General features: G+C 39.7%; 1 protein-coding gene across 2 annotated transcripts in view; it reads right to left on the bottom strand.

Moving 5' to 3' along the window:
- The window catches only part of mlxipl (MLX interacting protein like), a 47159-nt gene that overhangs the window by 734 nt on the left and 25898 nt on the right, over nucleotides 1-20527 (bottom strand). The window contains exons 8-18 of one of the 2 annotated variants that reach the window (XM_081366651.1): nucleotides 17939-18090; nucleotides 16407-17037; nucleotides 15354-15427; nucleotides 14439-14661; nucleotides 13052-13149; nucleotides 12846-12965; nucleotides 10519-10646; nucleotides 9326-9449; nucleotides 7741-7870; nucleotides 3652-4672; nucleotides 1-610 (exon numbers count right to left, since the gene is read on the bottom strand). The exon at nucleotides 1-610 is cut by the window's left edge and continues 734 nt beyond it. In XM_081366651.1, the coding sequence (XP_081222777.1) occupies nucleotides 4548-4672; nucleotides 7741-7870; nucleotides 9326-9449; nucleotides 10519-10646; nucleotides 12846-12965; nucleotides 13052-13149; nucleotides 14439-14661; nucleotides 15354-15427; nucleotides 16407-17037; nucleotides 17939-18090 (1805 nt within the window). In that variant the 3' untranslated portion in view covers nucleotides 1-610; nucleotides 3652-4547. Of the gene's footprint in view, nucleotides 611-3651; nucleotides 4673-7740; nucleotides 7871-9325; nucleotides 9450-10518; nucleotides 10647-12845; nucleotides 12966-13051; nucleotides 13150-14438; nucleotides 14662-15353; nucleotides 15428-16406; nucleotides 17038-17938; nucleotides 18091-20527 lie in introns of those variants that run through there. The other variant, XM_081366652.1, reaches the window with a different exon arrangement.

Below are 20527 nucleotides of genomic sequence, written 5' to 3'. Positions count from 1 at the left end.
CATTGGTTGTAGCCGAGGGATGAGGGATGAATGTCATTGGTTGTAGCCGAGGGATGAGGGATGAATGTCATTGGTTGTAGCCGAGGGATGAATGTCATTGGTTGCAGCCGAGGGATGAGGGATGAATGTCATTGGGTGTAGCCGAGGGATGAGGGATGAATGTCATTGGTTGCAGCCGAGGGATGAGGGATGAACGTCATTGGATGAACGCCATTGGTTGTAGCCGAGGGATGAATGTCATTGGTTGTAGCGCAGCTGAGGGATGAGGGATGAATGTCATTGGTTGTAGCCGAGGGATGAATGTCATTGGTTGTAGCTGAGGGATGAGGGATGAATGTCATTGGTTGCAGCCGAGGGATGAGGGATGAACGTCATTGGATGAACGCCATTGGTTGTAGCCGAGGGATGAATGTCATTGGTTGTAGCGCAGCTGAGGGATGAGGGATGAATGTCATTGGTTGTAGCCGAGGGATGAGGGATGAATGTCATTGGTTGTAGCCGAGGGATGAATGTCCGTGACTGACAGCCTGGATGGCCTGTTCGGGAACCAGACTGGGATCTGAAAGGATTGATGTGGAGGTGCTGAGCAGACGGAGTGAACTCAAAACAGCTGGAGAGAGAGAGAGAGAGAGAGAGAGAGAGAGAGAGAGAGAGAGAGAGAGAGAGAGAGAGAGAGAGAGAGAGAGAGAGAGAGAGAGAGAGAGAGTGTTAAAATGTTAAAATTGTCACCTTTTGAGGGTGTGCAAAAACACACCATTTTTGTGTCTGTCCCTTTAAATGCAAATGAGCTGCTGCTCCCGGCGCAGGGGGTGGAGATTCAACAGCTGCACTCACACACACATGTACTGAAAATTTCAAAAACTTTGAGCCTTTTATGTTCAAACCGGAGTCAGACAATGATGGAGAGACTCAAGAAGAAGTGCCAACATGTAGAAGCAACAGGACATTTCTGAATGGTTAGTTGATGAATTTATGAAGCTGATGTGTAGTTATCTTCTAGTCATTGATTAGCATATTCTGTCTTGATAACCTATAAACGGTGTTCAGGGGGCGGGGTTTATGTAAATTCTAGGGTTGGTGATGTCACTAAACCGGGAGGAATGTGGTGTAGTCTCTACCAGCCGTTTGTTGTAGTCCTTAAAAAGCCATTTCTTTAAAAGCAAATATCTCCCTTTGCTTTGAACTTTGAGTGTAGTAACTTTGCAGATTGTTGTTTATGATCAAACAGCAACATTACACACTAACTAAAGTTAGACAAGTCAAATCATATTCAACCACCCCTTTAATACTTTTCCCAGACAGCAACATAGTGTCGGCCCAGATCCGGCCCACATACATGGTTCACGTGGATTCCACACTAACCAGATGTGGGCCGGATCTGGGCCGACACTATGTTGCTGTCTGGACACACAGGAACTAGCGCTACACGATTAATCGCAATGAAACCGCACACGATTTGGCAAAGGCTGCGATTATTTTATGCGCAGTTTGTCAGTGCAGAACAGCTGATTGGTAGTAAACACTGCTTCATCTGAACACTAGAGGGCGTCTAATACAAACACACACGCACACACACACACCACATATCCATCTGAACACCAGAGGGCGTCTCACACACACACACACACACACACACACACACACACACACCACATATCCATCTGAACACCAGAGGGCGTAACACACACACACACACACACACACACACACACACACACACACACACACACACACACACACACACACACACACACATATCCATCTGAACACCAGAGGGCATATAACACACACAACACACACACACACACACACACACACACACACCACATTTCCCCCTGAACACCAGAGGGCGTCTCACACACATATGCCCCGCCGCAGAAGTACGATAACACACATAATTCCAGGAAGCCCGTATCGCTGTAGCTGAATAATCAGAAGATTGAAACGCTTTGATTAAACACGACTAATAAACACACGACTGCCGTATTCTGTGTCAGAAGCTCATCATCTCACAGGAGGAGCTCAGCTGTCGTTATGAAGTGAGTTTGGAGTAAATGCATGTTAGTAAATGTCGTCTTTTGTTGGACAAGAGGTTCATAAATGCTTCTCATGTTTGTAAAGATGTTTGATACGTGTTGCTTTTTCAAATGCACATTATAAGTGACTCAAACTCACAGTGCTTTTAGATGGAGCGTTTACAGAGCCGTACGTCACTGACAAGCTGCGCATAAAAAAAAAAAATCGCAGCCTTTGCGATTTCAAAATCGTGATGTACTCCTGAATATATTTGACAGTTTGCACACATCTAATTCTGTGAGTGAAACACTGGAATTGACCCTTTGCAGGGAGTTTGATTGACAGGCGATCTGACCAATCATAATCCGCCATTTTTGTCTGACAAAGAGTTAGTAGATTAAAGTTAGAGGATTTGAACTTGAAAAATGGTGTACTGACATCTTTCCACGGTTAAAACAACATTCCTTAATCCGGTAGTATTCTGGAATGACCGTGCTTCCCTCCCTCATGTCCCCCTGAGACGAGAGATTTCTGTATTGTGTGTCTGGAAAAAAACCTCAGATGACGCAAAAATTGTCATTTATCATCATCTGAGGCTTTTAGTCCAGAGGCGAGAGACTCCAGCCAGTAGGAGGAGCTCGTCCCGCATGTGTTCGACCCGCCCATAGGGGGATCTCACCATAAAACACTGTCTTTTCAGTTTCGAGTCCGATTTTCAATTTCTCCCGATACTGCCCTCTGTAACCGGTAGGCGTGGCTTGGAGTGTCCTCGTAGGGCAGCGAAGCAAGTGCATTCTGGGAGTTGTTGTCTTTCATCCACATGAGCCAAAGATACATATTCTGGCTTTCCTCAGTCTAGAAGGCACCAACTTCTAAAATAATTTCACATTTCTACATAAATGACCCAATTTAAATACACACTCATCTTTCCACGGTGAAATATCCCTTTAACTAGAAGGAAGAGATGATCGGTTCACGAGCAGCTTTAACTGAGCGATCTGTCACGACATATTAAAGAGCCACAAAAATGGTATTTATTGTTTAAATTTCTTTTATAAAATTACCAAATTTGAAAGGTGAGACTGTTTCATATCAAAAGTAAGCTGGTCTGTCCTGTGTGTCAGTGTGTTGTCAGGGTCCTCTCTACTCCACGATGTGTGTTTCGCTGCGTGAGAACATGGTGTGGCATGAGAGAGGCGTGGCTTGTCGGACATAGCAACAGTAACTAAAGGGGGCGGGTCTTTGCGAACAGTCACTGGACACTGACAACGCGCTGACACACAGGACAGACCAGCTTACTTTTGATATGAAACAGTCTCACCTTTCAAATTTAGTCATTTTTTAAAGTCATTTTTTCATACTTCTAGTTCATTTATAGCATCAAATAAATGTGAATGAACATCAGAAGGAATGTTGTTTTAACCGTGGAAAGACGTCAGTAAACTCCGTTTCTCAAGTTCAAATCCTCCAACGTTAACCTACTAACTCTCCTGACTGCTTTGTTTGACAAAAATGGTGGATTCGGCGGATTATGATTGGTCAGATCGCCTGTCAATCAAACTCCCTGCGAAGGGTCAAGTGCAATGATTGTGAGGTCTGAGGGTGAACAGGTGGGGGGGTGTAGAGGTCACTCACTGGGTCTGAGCGCGGGCAGAGAGCAGTGCTGGTCCAGCCAGGAGAGAGTGCTGCGACACAGATCATCCACACTCGCCGTCGACACCATACCGTTAAACGACTCGAACAGCGGCTCGATGATGATGCTGAACTACGGGAACGGCTTCAGTTCAGGAAAATATCAGTTAATCCTGCTAATAGGACCAGAACAGATGTTTTGGATGATCAAGGCGAGACACTACAGGCAAAAACATTGTTTTTTCATGCAACTGGTCAATTTTGAGATTTTGGGCTTTTCCAAAAGTGTTGTTTTAGACTAGAGAAAACACATATTTAAGTGTTTATTTAATGGTTTATTTCATTGGTTGTAGCCGAGGGATGAATGCCATTGGTTGTAGCCGAGGGATGAATGTCATTGGTTGTAGCCGAGGGATGAGGGATGAATGTCATTGGTTGCAGCCGAGGGATGAGGGATGAACGTCATTGGATGAACGCCATTGGTTGTAGCCGAGGGATGAATGTCATTGGTTGTAGCGCAGCTGAGGGATGAGGGATGAATGTCATTGGTTGTAGCCGAGGGATGAGGGATGAATGTCATTGGTTGCAGCCGAGGGATGAGGGATGAACGTCATTGGATGAACGCCATTGGTTGTAGCCGAGGGATGAATGTCATTGGTTGTAGCGCAGCTGAGGGATGAGGGATGAATGTCATTGGTTGTAGCCGAGGGATGAATGTCATTGGTTGTAGCTGAGGGATGAGGGATGAATGTCATTGGTTGCAGCCGAGGGATGAGGGATGAACGTCATTGGATGAACGCCATTGGTTGTAGCCGAGGGATGAATGTCATTGGTTGTAGCGCAGCTGAGGGATGAGGGATGAATGTCATTGGTTGTAGCCGAGGGATGAGGGATGAATGTCATTGGTTGTAGCCGAGGGATGAATGTCCGTGACTGACAGCCTGGATGGCCTGTTCGGGAACCAGACTGGGATCTGAAAGGATTGATGTGGAGGTGCTGAGCAGACGGAGTGAACTCAAAACAGCTGGAGAGAGAGAGAGAGAGAGAGAGAGAGAGAGAGAGAGAGAGAGAGAGAGAGAGAGAGAGAGAGAGAGAGAGAGAGAGAGAGAGAGAGAGAGAGAGAGAGAGAGAGTTAAAATGTTAAAATTGTCACCTTTTGAGGGTGTGCAAAAACACACCATTTTTGTGTCTGTCCCTTTAAATGCAAATGAGCTGCTGCTCCCGGCGCAGGGGGTGGAGATTCAACAGCTGCACTCACACACACATGTACTGAAAATTTCAAAAACTTTGAGCCTTTTATGTTCAAACCGGAGTCAGACAATGATGGAGAGACTCAAGAAGAAGTGACAACATGTAGAAGCAACAGGACATTTCTGAATGGTTAGTTGATGAATTTATGAAGCTGATGTGTAGTTATCTTCTAGTCATTGATTAGCATATTCTGTCTTGATAACCTATAAACGGTGTTCAGGGGGCGGGGTTTATGTAAATTCTAGGGTTGGTGATGTCACTAAACCGGGAGGAATGTGGTGTAGTCTCTACCAGCCGTTTGTTGTAGTCCTTAAAAAGCCATTTCTTTAAAAGCAAATATCTCCCTTTGCTTTGAACTTTGAGTGTAGTAACTTTGCAGATTGTTGTTTATGATCAAACAGCAACATTACACACTAACTAAAGTTAGACAAGTCAAATCATATTCAACCACCCCTTTAATACTTTTCCCAGACAGCAACATAGTGTCGGCCCAGATCCGGCCCACATACATGGTTCACGTGGATTCCACACTAACCAGATGTGGGCCGGATCTGGGCCGACACTATGTTGCTGTCTGGACACACAGGAACTAGCGCTACACGATTAATCGCAATGAAACCGCACACGATTTGGCAAAGGCTGCGATTATTTTATGCGCAGTTTGTCAGTGCAGAACAGCTGATTGGTAGTAAACACTGCTTCATCTGAACACTAGAGGGCGTCTAATACAAACACACACACCACATATCCATCTGAACACCAGAGGGCGTCTCACACACACACACACACACACACACACACACACACACACACACACACCACATATCCATCTGAACACCAGAGGGCGTAACACACACACACACACACACACACACACACACACACACACACACACACACACACACACACACACACACACACACACACACACACACACCACATATCCATCTGAACACCAGAGGGCATATAACACACACAACACACACACACACACACACACACACACACACACACCACATTTCCCCCTGAACACCAGAGGGCGTCTCACACACATATGCCCCGCCGCAGAAGTACGATAACACACATAATTCCAGGAAGCCCGTATCGCTGTAGCTGAATAATCAGAAGATTGAAACGCTTTGATTAAACACGACTAATAAACACACGACTGCCGTATTCTGTGTCAGAAGCTCATCATCTCACAGGAGGAGCTCAGCTGTCGTTATGAAGTGAGTTTGGAGTAAATGCATGTTAGTAAATGTCGTCTTTTGTTGGACAAGAGGTTCATAAATGCTTCTCATGTTTGTAAAGATGTTTGATACGTGTTGCTTTTTCAAATGCACATTATAAGTGACTCAAACTCACAGTGCTTTTAGATGGAGCGTTTACAGAGCCGTACGTCACTGACAAGCTGCGCATAAAAAAAAAAAATCGCAGCCTTTGCGATTTCAAAATCGTGATGTACTCCTGAATATATTTGACAGTTTGCACACATCTAATTCTGTAAGTGAAACACTGGAATTGACCCTTTGCAGGGAGTTTGATTGACAGGCGATCTGACCAATCATAATCCGCCATTTTTGTCTGACAAAGAGTTAGTAGATTAAAGTTAGAGGATTTGAACTTGAAAAATGGTGTACTGACATCTTTCCACGGTTAAAACAACATTCCTTAATCCGGTAGTATTCTGGAATGACCGTGCTTCCCTCCCTCATGTCCCCCTGAGACGAGAGATTTCTTTATTGTGTGTCTGGAAAAAAACCTCAGATGACGCAAAAATTGTCATTTATCATCATCTGAGGCTTTTAGTCCAGAGGCGAGAGACTCCAGCCAGTAGGAGGAGCTCGTCCCGCATGTGTTCGACCCGCCCATAGGGGGATCTCACCATAAAACACCGTCTTTTCAGTTTCGAGTCCGATTTTCAATTTCTCCCGATACTGCCCTCTGTAACCGGTAGGCGTGGCTTGGAGTGTCCTCGTAGGGCAGCGAAGCAAGTGCATTCTGGGAGTTGTTGTCTTTCATCCACATGAGCCAAAGATACATATTCTGGCTTTCCTCAGTCTAGAAGGCACCAACTTCTAAAATAATTTCACATTTCTACATAAATGACCCAATTTAAATACACACTCATCTTTCCACGGTGAAATATCCCTTTAACTAGAAGGAAGAGATGATCGGTTCACGAGCAGCTTTAACTGAGCGATCTGTCACGACATATTAAAGAGCCACAAAAATGGTATTTATTGTTTAAATTTCTTTTATAAAATTACCAAATTTGAAAGGTGAGACTGTTTCATATCAAAAGTAAGCTGGTCTGTCCTGTGTGTCAGTGTGTTGTCAGGGTCCTCTCTACTCCACGATGTGTGTTTCGCTGCGTGAGAACATGGTGTGGCATGAGAGAGGCGTGGCTTGTCGGACATAGCAACAGTAACTAAAGGGGGCGGGTCTTTGCGAACAGTCACTGGACACTGACAACGCGCTGACACACAGGACAGACCAGCTTACTTTTGATATGAAACAGTCTCACCTTTCAAATTTAGTCATTTTTTAAAGTCATTTTTTCATACTTCTAGTTCATTTATAGCATCAAATAAATGTGAATGAACATCAGAAGGAATGTTGTTTTAACCGTGGAAAGACGTCAGTAAACTCCGTTTCTCAAGTTCAAATCCTCCAACGTTAACCTACTAACTCTCCTGACTGCTTTGTTTGACAAAAATGGTGGATTCGGCGGATTATGATTGGTCAGATCGCCTGTCAATCAAACTCCCTGCGAAGGGTCAAGTGCAATGATTGTGAGGTCTGAGGGTGAACAGGTGGGGGGGTGTAGAGGTCACTCACTGGGTCTGAGCGCGGGCAGAGAGCAGTGCTGGTCCAGCCAGGAGAGAGTGCTGCGACACAGATCATCCACACTCGCCGTCGACACCATACCGTTAAACGACTCGAACAGCGGCTCGATGATGATGCTGAACTACGGGAACGGCTTCAGTTCAGGAAAATATCAGTTAATCCTGCTAATAGGACCAGAACAGATGTTTTGGATGATCAAGGCGAGACACTACAGGCAAAAACATTGTTTTTTCATGCAACTGGTCAATTTTGAGATTTTGGGCTTTTCCAAAAGTGTTGTTTTAGACTAGAGAAAACACATATTTAAGTGTTTATTTAATGCACTTTATCTATTTGCATCTGTAGATTTCACTTTCAATGCATATCTTTAAAAATGGTGAGTTTAAGTCAGAAATCTCCACTTTTGCAATTTTACACACACCAAACTTTACAGTTTTATTAATATCTACAGAGGTGTTTGTTTATATATATATAAATATATCACCTGATTTATATAACATTCCAAGAAACATGCTGAATTTCTTTTTCTAGATGTTGATAGTATTTTCTGATTGGAGTAATAAAAATAAAAAACTTTAACTAATATGTCAACAAAATTAAGAATTTTGAACATGGCTTTATCCGATTTCTGTTCTGTAAATGTATGCAAATGTGTGCATATTTAATTTAGATAATGCCTCATTTGTAACATTTCATAAATCTTTTAATATACAAAATTTTAGGAATTCTTAATGTAATCAATCAACAGTTGCTGGGTAGTAAATGATTACATGTAATCTGGATTACGTAATCATATTCCAACAAATGAAGGACTTGTAATTAGATTATATATCACGTTTAAAATACTCGTAATCAGAGTACAGTTACTTTTTTATTGATTACATGTTATTCTCACAATTTTAATAACTTTAACCTTATATATTTATTTGAAGTATCCCCTGAGATTATAAAATAACAAGTTCAATAATAAAATTAACCCAATAATAATAATAAAGAATAATAATAAATGAACTGTTCTCTGATGTCGGTAAATGGTCACATGACATGCAGCTAAACAAATAAAATGTGTTTTAATCTTTTTTAGTAAGTGTTTTGTTTTGATTGTTGTAAAAAGTACTCAAAAAGTAGTAAATTGGAGGTAATCTGCCCAGCACTGTCCATCAACTGGGGAAGAATATTGATATCTATTAGTTAATATTTTTACCCTATTCACCCTGGGTGTCTAGCCTTAAAGGGATAGTTAAACTTCTCATCATTTGCTCTCCTATGACTTTCTTTCTTCAGATAAACATTTTTAGGAGAATAATCAATTTCTCTTGCTTGTGTGACAGTAGACCGGTTAAAAAGCTACAAATATGAGTATTTTTCCTACACACACCTATTGTTTCACTTCAGAAGACATTGACTAGTGTCGTTTGGATTACCGTCTAGATTCGTTTGTGTTTATCTGAAGAAAGAAAGTCATAAAGATCGGGGAAGGCATGTGGTGGAAGAGTACATTTTTATTCTGGGGTGAATTATTCCTAGTCTTTGTTTCAGATTAGGAAGACTGTAGGATGTAAGCTTTGAAGGATACAATCCAGAACTTCCAGTTCTGCAGCGTTTGAGCCCTCACGTACTCTCTGAACTTCTCTCTCATGTGGTCGAATCGCTGTCGTGTGATTGGGACGCCTGTGGCCGGAAGCTGCTGCTGACACACACTGCATACAAACAGATCAGATACAATCATTAGGGATGCGCGATATATCGGCCACATATCGGTATCGGTTGATATATGTTAATTTTTAATGTTAACGTTATCGGCCTGATATGAAAATTTGGCCGATATATTAAAGCCGTTAAATAATGGATTATTTCCTTCAGCTGAGACTCTTCAGATGCGCAATGTTTAACATGATGGTTTTGAATTGCTTGAAATATGATTGGAAATCTACGGAAGCGTATTGCATTCACTTGAGGAAAAAAATCTACTCTGTTTTTCTGAATTAATGACTTAATTATCTCAGAATTACGAGATAATTTTTCATGAATAATTTTTTTTTGCTCTGTTTTTCTGAATTAATGAGTTAATTATCTCAGAATTCTGAGATCATTTTTACTTGAAATAAAAATATTTGCTCTGTTTTTCTGAATAAATTACTTAATTATCTCAGAATTCTGAGATAATTAAGTCATTAATTCAGAAAAACAGAGCAATTTTTTTTTAAATGAAAAATTATCTCATAATTCTGAGATAATTAAGTCGTTAATTCAGAAAAACAGAACAAACTATTTTTTTATGAAAAATAATCTCATAATTCTGAGATAATTAAGTCATTAATTCAGAAAAACAGAGCAAAAAATTTGTATTCATGAAAAATTATCTCGTAATTCTGAGATAATTAACTCGTTAATTCAGAAAAACAGAGTAGATTTTTTTTCCTCAAGTGAATGCAATACGCTTCCGTAGAAATCACTTCAAAAAATTAAAATACAGTTAAATGCAACACAAGTCTGTCATATAGGCTACATTAAAATTATATTGAGAACATCATTATAATTGTGTGCTTGGGACATGGCTTTTAATGGTGAGACTTTTGTTTTTGCAATCAGGCTCTCAAAAATTATATAAAAATTTGGATTCAGATTTATCGGCAAATATATCAGTTATGGGCTTTCAAATATAAAGATTATCGTATCGGCCAGATTTTTCATATCGGTGCATCCCTAACAATCACCATCACACATTAATGTTGAAGTCAGAGGGTAACGCAGCTGAAGCTCACTCACTTGATGGCAGAGTTGAGCACCAGGATCTCGTCTCTCAGTCTCTGAGCCTCCTCGTGGAGCTGAGCTCTCTCCTGCTGCATCTTACTGATGTACTCCGCTGTCTTCTGCAGGGTGGTGGCCTTACTGATCTGAGACCAGTGGGAACGAGAGTACGAGCGTTACACCCTGTCCTAACCAGACGCGATAAGATTCCAGCGACAAATAATTTGTAGTTTTAAAGGGGTCATGACATGTTTTTTTCTTTTCTTTTATTGTGTTCCCTTAGGTGCAATTATAGTATTACTATAGTTTTTTGGACAAAAAACGTTTAAAATTTAGTGATTTATGACCTTTTCCCACCCTGTTTCTCATGCTCTGATTCAAACAGTCTGTTTTGGGGGTGTTTCCCCTTTAAGAGTTCAGTGTTAACACCCACTGTTATGATTGGATAACGTCAGTGCCTATGCATCAATTGTTAACGCCCCCTTTTCAAAACGTGCGGATTTTGCGGAGCTGTGTTTACCGTTACCATAGTAGCGGTTGATGCGTGCGAGGCGATGGCGATTGCAATGATGTTTGAGTCGGAATCAGAAGAAATGAACCATCAACACAACTAAGAATGCATCAGCCCGTCCACATAGAAAGTGTGAAACTATTTTGTCAGTTTAACAGCCTACATCTTTTAATAGCCTACGGGGCATGAACATGACGGTTATAAAACAATAAGTAGGCTAAAAAACACGGTGATTATTCATAATGAATTAAACTGCAATTAACGTTTTAAAAAAGTTTTAAGTTTTAAATAGCCTACATTACTTACAGTTTGCGTCGTCGTTGTGTAGACCAGAATAGTCCACACGGCCTTATCTTGTACAAAAGTTTTCTGGCAAAGCCAGCATCAAACTGCGATTGTTCTCAACTGTCACTCATCCTTGAAATGTGGAGAACACACGCTTAAATTAACACTGCCGTGACTGGGACGTCCGCGAAAAATAAACTGCATCCATCTTCCCCTGACGTCTGGATCTTTCAGCAGCGTATATTATTCAAACATGTTGTTTGTCCACAGCCAGGAACAGCACATCTGCGTGACATCGCAATCTTCTTGTAAACGGACCCACTCGCTGCACGTCGACTGAACACATGTGAAGCGCGTGAAAGATGCGATGATGAAATGAGGCGTAGTTATCTTGCGCTTGAAGCGTAGTTGTCTACGCTGGAGGCGGTCATATGCAAACGACTGCTACGTCACTTCGTACCGTGACGTCACTTCATACCATGGATCCAGAACGAGCTGTATTTAGAGCTTGATTAAATAAATGATTCGTTTATAATGGGGAGGACGTCTTAAGCTATGAAACTTGCAGGACGTTTTAATGGTACAAAGACCTCTTATATGCCAAAAGATCAAGGCAAATTTGGTTTCTCATGTCATGACCCCTTTAAGTGAATATAAACAGCTGAGAAAGAAAACGCATGTGTAACAGTATATTGGATCAGTGCGTCAGGTCTTAAAGTGACAGAAGCGTAATGCCGAGTTATGAGATGATATAAAAAATATGTCTGGAGCATGAAGCTCACACTGAACTTAATGTTAATGCTAGAGGTTTGATCACATACTAACACTAACACCGTGTCCTAACCAGACGCGATGCGATAAGATTCCAGCGACAAATAATTTGTCTGTCCACACTAGACGCGACGCGACTGTGAGATGCGTCAAAATCAATCAAAGCCCACATCCAATCAGAACAGCGTGTGGGCGGAGTCAGACAACCAGAACAGCGTGTGGGCGGAGTCAGACAACCAGAACAGCATGTGGGCGGAGTCAGCCAATCAGAACAGTGTGTGGGCGGAGTCAGCCAATCAGAACAGCGTGTGGGCGGAGTCTCACGGCACCAGAGAGTAATCTTGACGGCACTCGCAAGAAAAAGCAGCTACATAATCAAATTCACAAATATTACACCATTTAAACATTATTAAAAATACATGTACACTAAGTGGCGACAAGTGACTGTTAAAAAAATGATTTTTTTTGAGTAATTTATTCTAGAAATAATTTATTCTATTTATGTAGTACTGTATGATCCTTCTGAAATAAAAGTCAGAAAGATGTGATTTGTCGTTGTAAATATGACTCATGTACAGTCTGTATAAGTGTATGATTTAACTTTTCCCGATGGTCTAGTGTTAAAAAATTGCAATATATGGCAATATTGAATCGCAATTCTTAATTAAAAAAAAAAAATCGCAATACATATCATATCGGCACCCAAGTATTGTGATAGTATCGAATCGGGAGATAGGCGTGTCGTCCCAGCTCTAGTAGTCACTGACAGGAGTGTTACCTTTATACTCGGCTGTGAACTGAGAGTGGTCACCAGACTGTGAAGCGTGTCAAAGCCGAGCTTGATGTTGAACCGTCTCTTCTGCTCGGCAGAAATGTGTGTGATCCGTCGCGTGTCTGTCTGTAAAACAACACGACATTAGCGACACAACATGAACCGCATGGTTATAAAACAAACATGCACAGCGGGTGGATTTGTGACTTTACTCTTGTGGACTCCATCTTGGCTTTTCCAGGAAACTCCTCTGGGTTTTTCTCCGGTGGATTCGTAGGTGACGTCTGCCCCATGCTTCCTGAAAAAGTAACTGAAATACACAAGACATTTCTATGGAAGCTTATTTCAGCCAAACTTAAGAAATTTCAATAAATTTAAGAGGACAACTTTTTCCCCCTTGCAGTTTATTTCTCACAATTTCACACATTTTTTATTATCTAAGATACAAACTCACAATTGCGAACAAAAAAAAAGAGATAAAACGTTAAAGTATTTTAATATGTTCCTTGAGGATTAGGCTACTTATAGGGCCCTATTTTAACAATCTAAGCGCATGGTCTAAAGCGTATGGTCTAAAGTTCACTTAGGGCGTGTCTGAATCCACTTCTGCTAGTTTAACGACGGGAAAAATGGTCGGCGCTCCCGGCGCATGGTCTAAAAGGGTTGTCCTATTCTCTTAATGAGTAATGGGTGTGTTTTGGGATTTACGTGCGTTAAACCAATCAGAGTCTCATCTCCCATTCCCTTTAAATGCCAGTTGCGCTCGCGCCATGGCAGATTTGCTATTTACATGACGGGATTTGATAGTGAAAAGACCGAACGCGTCTCCAGAGAGCAAACGGATCTGCTCGTGAGGTAAAAGTGTGCAAGCAGAACATCTACGGGACAAGCCGGATTCACCATATCTTTATGTACACAATAATAATCTTTTACATTGTAATCCTTTTATTTTAAATATTTGTCATGTTTGTGCGCTGCTGTGCGTCCCTGTGTGTGTAATAAGCAGAGTGTACGCGTGTTGTGGACCCGCCTATAGGCGCACATTACTAACGCGCTCTTTAAATACCATAAAAAATATTGCGCCATTGACTTTAGCCCAGGTTTCAGTCGGTCAATGGCTCAGTCTATTTCTGTTCCTCAAAACAGCAACGCTCCAACAATGCGCCAGAACACACACCTCGTTCTCAGACCAGCAGCCCATGGGCCACAGATGGGCGCAAATGCATTTGCTATTTAAACAACGTGGCGCAGGACATGAAAATGATAACTGCGTCGGGCTGAAACTAGCAAAATACACAAAAAACATTGCGCAGGTGTAAGATAGGGCCCATAATGTTAATAAAGTTTTTTGCTAAAAAAATATATATAGGCTATATATGTTTATGTTTCCTGAAAAAGTAACTAAAATACACAAAGACATTTCTATGGATGCTTATTTCAGCCACGGCATAAAAAAATAAGAAGGTAATCACAACTTTTTCTTACTTTCGAAAATAAAACACAATGCTTGAGTTATTATCTGTGATATTATATGATTGTAAATATACTGAAACTGTGTGACGGGATGCATTAAAACCACACAAATCTGTTAAAACACACCTGTTAAACTGGTCCTGTCACTCGTGTGCATTTGAACCGGGGAGAGTTTTTCTGTTTTGGGGATGAGAAGTGGCGTTTGTTGCGCGAGCAGAGATGAAATGGTGTGTCCCTGCGAGGTGCCGCTGTGGCCTGACATGTGTAACGGTGACAGAGGAGCGATGGCAGGAGAGGACCAGGGGGGATTGTGGGAAATCTGGGATCCTCCACGACTGCTGCTTTTTGCCTGTTATGGAGAAGAAGAAAAAAATGCATTCTTATCATCCAAGATATGAAGAGTTATCTGGATGACATCACCTTTTTGGTTATTCATTATTTATGTTGTATACTTTGCATGTTCAATATTCAAAAGAAAGTAATTTTTTTGAGTGTACTTGAGTTTTCAGCATAAGTTACAAGAAAAAGCTAAAAAACAGTCAATTTTGTAATATATATATATATATTAATAAGTCTCTTATGCTCACCAAGGCTGCATTTATTTGATAAAAAAAAAACACAGAAAAAACTTGTTTTCCATGTGAATACAATGTAATTATACTTTAAAATGTAATTATATTCCTGTGATGCAAAGCTAAATTTTCAAAAGAAAGTCATTTTTTGAGTGTACTTGAGTTTTCAGTATAAATTACAAGAAAAAGCTAAAAAAACAGTAGATTTTTTTAATATTTTTAAAGACTCTTCTGCTCACCAAGGCTGCATTTATTAGATAAAAAAACAGTAATATTGTGAAATATTATTACAATTTAAGAATTCTGTTTTCCATGTGAATACATTTTAAAATGTAATTATATTCCTTTGATCAAAGCTGAATTTTCTGCATCATTACTCCAGTCTCTCTTGTCTAAATCTCTGTCAGTGTGCTTGTATTATTTTCACTTGTTTTACAGTGAGCTGTAAAGGTTTTGTTCAGGATCTTACCGGAGAGATGGGTGATATTGGTCTGTGGCCTTTTAATCCCGTTGAAGGAGCATCAAAACTCAATGATGTTTTTCCTGGAGATATAAAAAAAAATATTTTAGTACATATACACTGCCGTTCAAAAGTTTGGGATCGGTGAGATTTTTTTAAAAGAAGTCTCTTCTGCTCACCAAGGCTACATTTGTTTGATTAAAAGTACAACAAAAACTGTAATACAGTTAAATATTATGACAATTTAATATAATTGTTTTCTATGTGAATATATAGTAAAGTGTAATGTATTCCTGTGATCAAAGCTGAATTTTCAGCATCATTACTCCAGTCTTCAGTGTCACATGATCCTTCAGAAATCATTCTAATATGATGATCTGATGCTCAAGAAACATTTATTCTTTGATGAGCAGGAAGTTCAAAAGAACATCATTTATTTGAAATTTAATATTTTGTAATATTATAAATGTCTTTACTGTAACTTTTGATCAATTTAATGCATCCTTAATGAATAAAAGTATTGATTTCTTTTATTTCCCAATGAAAAAAATAAAAAAAATTCTTACTGTTTGAACTTTCTATTCATCAAAGAATCCTGAAAAAATTGTACACAACTGTTTTCAACACTGATAATTATAATAAATGTTTCTTGAGCATCAAATCATCATATTAGAGTGATTTCTGAAGGATCATGTGACACTGAAGACTGGAGTAATGATGCTGAAAATTCAGCTTTGATCACAGGATATAAATTACACTTTAAAATATATTCAAATAAATAAATTGTCATAATATTTAACAATATTACAGTTTTTTATCAAATATATGCAGCCTTGGTGAGCATAAGAGACTTCTTTTAAAAACATTAAAAATCTTTTTTTTTTCAGCTTTAATACAATGAACAGAAATTATTTTTAAAAGTTTCAGTTTTAGTTGTTTCATATAAGCTTCAATTGTTTTGAACATGCTAAATTCTTTTAAACGTTCAGATTCTCACTAAAATCAAATTGAATAAGGCCAAGTAGGGAAAAAAAGAGACAAATGAATCAAACATCTACATACGCTCGTGAGATCTGGAAGAGAGCAGATTGGCCAGGCAGCTCGTCTGAGTGGGTGGGGCTATGGATGAGGTCATCGCCATGGGAACCAATGGGGCTCCTCCAGTCTTGTGTTTGTGCTTCCCCCTGCCGGAAGCCACGCCCACTTGTTGCGGCACAGAAAAGCAGTGAGAGAGGGCGCCCGAGGGCTGAGACACGTTTATGGGCTCGTAACTCAAAGACATGCAGGTGGAAGATGGAAACATCTCAGCAACACTGGAGTATCCGTGTCCATGCTGGGTTTCCGATGGGATTGCGCTCATGGCAGAGCCGGTGTGTGTGATAACCGTGGACGTGGTCTCTGATTGGCTGGAGGAATATCTGTGCCTGAGACAGGTTGCCGGGTAAGGGTTTTCCTGAGCGATCTCAGTGTTGAACGACGTCTGCTGAGTGTACGGGGTCATGCCGGACGACAGGTTCAGAGAGGGATGGAAGTCACTGATGTATTCTGCTGTGTGACCTTTGAACTTGGGATCTGAGGGTTCAGCACTGGGGTTGAAGGTCATGTCGGGGTTTAGGGTCTGGCGATGATAACTGGGTCCAGGCAGGTTTACAGATGAGGAGGGCTGGGATAAGTTTCCAGCTGAGAGAGGAGGCTACAGATGAAAACAAACAAAAGTCAAATTATTTGACAATGTTTGTGCCTTATAATTTTGTGGAAATTAATTCAGTTTTAAAAATTCACATTTCAAAATAAAAATGTTTCAATGAACAAATTAATTAATTAATAAATACTTACATATTAAATATAATATAATTATTTATATTTTTTATTGAATTTATTATTTTAGTTTTTTTTTGTATACTATGTATGAAATACAGTATATACTATGCTTATAACCACATTAGTATAATACATTTCCAGCTGGGAGAGGAGGCATAAAATTACAACAAATAAAAGTGAAATTATTTGAAAAAAGTCTTATAAATTTGGGAAAATTCATTCAATTTTAAAAATTAATAGTCTAAAGCATAGTACACATTTCAACAGCAAAATATTTAAATAAATAAATATTAAATAGAATATATTTATAATCATTTAATTGAATTCTTAATGTATATTTTTTTATTTAATTATTAATAAAATATTGAATATAATTTTTTTATATATATTTTAATGTTGAAATGTATACTATGCTTATAACCATGTTAATATAATATAATTAATATAATGCAATATAATAATTAGCATGGTTAAAAGAGTGGTACACATTTCAACATTAAAATCTTAAAAAATAAAATACATAAAATTTAAAAATTAAAGATATAAAAAAAATGCATGTACATATATATATAAAAAATATTATTAATCAGTGTTCACAAGAGTCATTTGTAGGTTCAAAAGTAAAACTCTGGAATATGAAAAGTGGCAGATGAGGGAGCGTTTTTAAATTTTTAAAACAATGTTTAAGAATTTTTAAACATTTTTTAGTGACAGAAGTGTTTTTTCTCAAGACCACTAACTAGTGTTGTTTTCACTGTGAATCAGTGTGTCACCTGTGTTAGCAGAGACCCGGTGTGTATCATCTGACTGGCGACCGCAGAGGCAGGAGTCGACTGAAACGCCCCGCTGGACGAACTCTCGTAGAAGCTGCAGTCTGAATAGCCCACGTGCTCCGGCGCCGGCCCGCGCAAACTCATGAAGATATCTACAAAGCAATGAGAATAAGGTTAATGCGGACATTTTAGAAATGTACATATACAAAATCACAGTTAGCGAAAAAGGTAATAATTTTAACAATGTAATATAATTCAATACAGAAACAATGAGCTCATTGAAGTAGTGAATACTTGTTTGTTAACAAATGATTATCACATTTAGAATTTTTCTACTTTTATAATAATAAAACAAGCATCACTACTACCTTTGCATATACTTAGGGCTAATGAGCTAAAACACTCAGAACACAAAACAAATCGCAAGCATGACTCACATTTTCTTCAGAAAAATCCACCTGAAAATGGTTTTAAAATGATTTCTAATGACGAGACACATTAAACACCATAAGCAGCGACTACTCTGTCTCCACTACAAGCAAGTGTCCATGCAACATGGTTTAGTCTCTCACAGTCTCTAAACTATTGCCCTAGACCTGCCAAACCCACATGCAACCAATCATAACGCCTGCTGGGAAAGGTATTTTCCACCTCGGATGATGTGGGCTTCATTCGGCCGTTTAATAAGCGGGTCACATGCACACTGCGACCAGCCTTCACTCAGATCCAGTGGAGTGTGTGTTGACATCTGTGAGGAACCTGGCAGTGCCAGAATGAGTGTGACGGACCGCCAGCACGTCCTCGTGACGGAGTCCTGCCAGCTGACCACAGCAGACACTGCCAGGAACATGACAGTCACACACACACACACACACACACACACACACACACACACACACACACACACACACACACACACACACACACACACACACACACACACACACACACACACACACACACACACACACACACACACACACACACACAACTGCTGAAGTCCATTGCAGAGGCCTTGATCCAGAACACATCCGGATATCTGCTAGTAGGGTTGTGTGTCTACACTGATATCATAATTACGATGGAAGCTGACATTATCGAGTATTAGGCACACATGGTATTACAATACATCACGATAATGACACACACACACACTCATTCACTCACTCACTCACTCACTCACTCACTCACACACTCCCTGTAGTCAATAATTTTATCCCTAAAACTCATCTGATCACCAAAATTACATATTTAAAAGTTTTTTCCTTGAAAAAAATTCTTCATGCCGAAAAAAATTCTTCATGCCTTAAAATATCTTGAATGTAACTCGACACCCTTGCTTCATTTAGTATGCGCTGTTCTATGAATATGCAAATGAGCCCCGCCTCCACTCACTCACTCAGCTCAGAGATCCACTGGTTGACGATCACACGTTGAAAATCTTGGTCGACTGAAGTCCTGAAGTTTTCGACTAAAAATCGACTAAAAATGACGTTAGAAAAAAAACGTTAATTAGCTGCGCACTGTGCGCAGTACTTGGTAGCCTTGTTGTCCGTCTAAATGAATTATAAATAAACATAAAAAAATAGTAGGCTATTTGCAGTATTAAATCGTTTTTGACGTAATTAATTTGCACTGAAATGAGTCTGACACACGAGTCTGTCGGCTCTGACAGCGTTGCATCATGTGCACCTGCGCAATATCATAGCCTATGATTTCCGAAAATAGTAGGCTACTATGTTGTCAACTAGTGATATCATGACAAGAACTTTTGAGGAATATGTAACATAATTTAGACAATTGTTTCTGTCATATGTTTTATAATAACTGACAGACACTATAATTTCAGCCGCTCTGTGCAGCTCGCACAGAGTGAGGCTGAACATATTTTTTACAGTCTATGGGCTGAACATAGGAGCTCAGCTTCGCGGCTGAGACACGAATAGACTATTAACTTAAAGCTTTTACTCTTAAACACAAAAGGCACGTCCACTTTAATAAAAAAAATAATATTTATTAAACAAACCAGATCAAGTAATATTCAGCAAACCTTCTAGTAGTCTACTTTCTTCAATCTGTCCGTCTTCTCCGGTGAGTTGGGCTAATCCAAAAGAAGTGAAAACAAGGGGGGTGTTCTGAAGACAGACTGTTACCTGTGAAACAGGGGTGCTCTGAAAACACCCCCATTAGCAATTAGTGCTTTCCACCTGATGAAATGAACGCGACAAAACTAATGAAATGAACGCGGAAAAAAATCGACCAATCAGAATTTTGGTCGAGCCAGAACGTATCGACCAAATAATCGACTAATCGACTGGGAGAATACAGCCCTACAAGGTAGTTTGTGACGTCAGAAACACCAGCGATTTCAAAGCGTGTTTTTGAGACTGTCTTTGGTTCACTGCAGTTTTAAGGAGAAAATACTCCGCAATGGTGTCGACTTATGAATTTACACATGGTTTGTCTTAAAGCGTATTAAAAACACCACATAGACACATAAACTACATTAAAAACTGGATTTTCACCACAGGGGGACTTTTTTTTTTAAAAGTCAGTTACATAAAAATATAGATTTTTACCAAAAGTATT

The sequence above is a fragment of the Scardinius erythrophthalmus genome (genome assembly GCF_964197995.2).
Source record: "Scardinius erythrophthalmus genome assembly, chromosome: 5".
Lineage (NCBI taxonomy): Eukaryota > Metazoa > Chordata > Actinopteri > Cypriniformes > Leuciscidae > Scardinius > Scardinius erythrophthalmus.
Note: the sequence above shows the minus strand (reverse complement) of the source record. Positions and strands in the feature narration are given on the sequence as shown.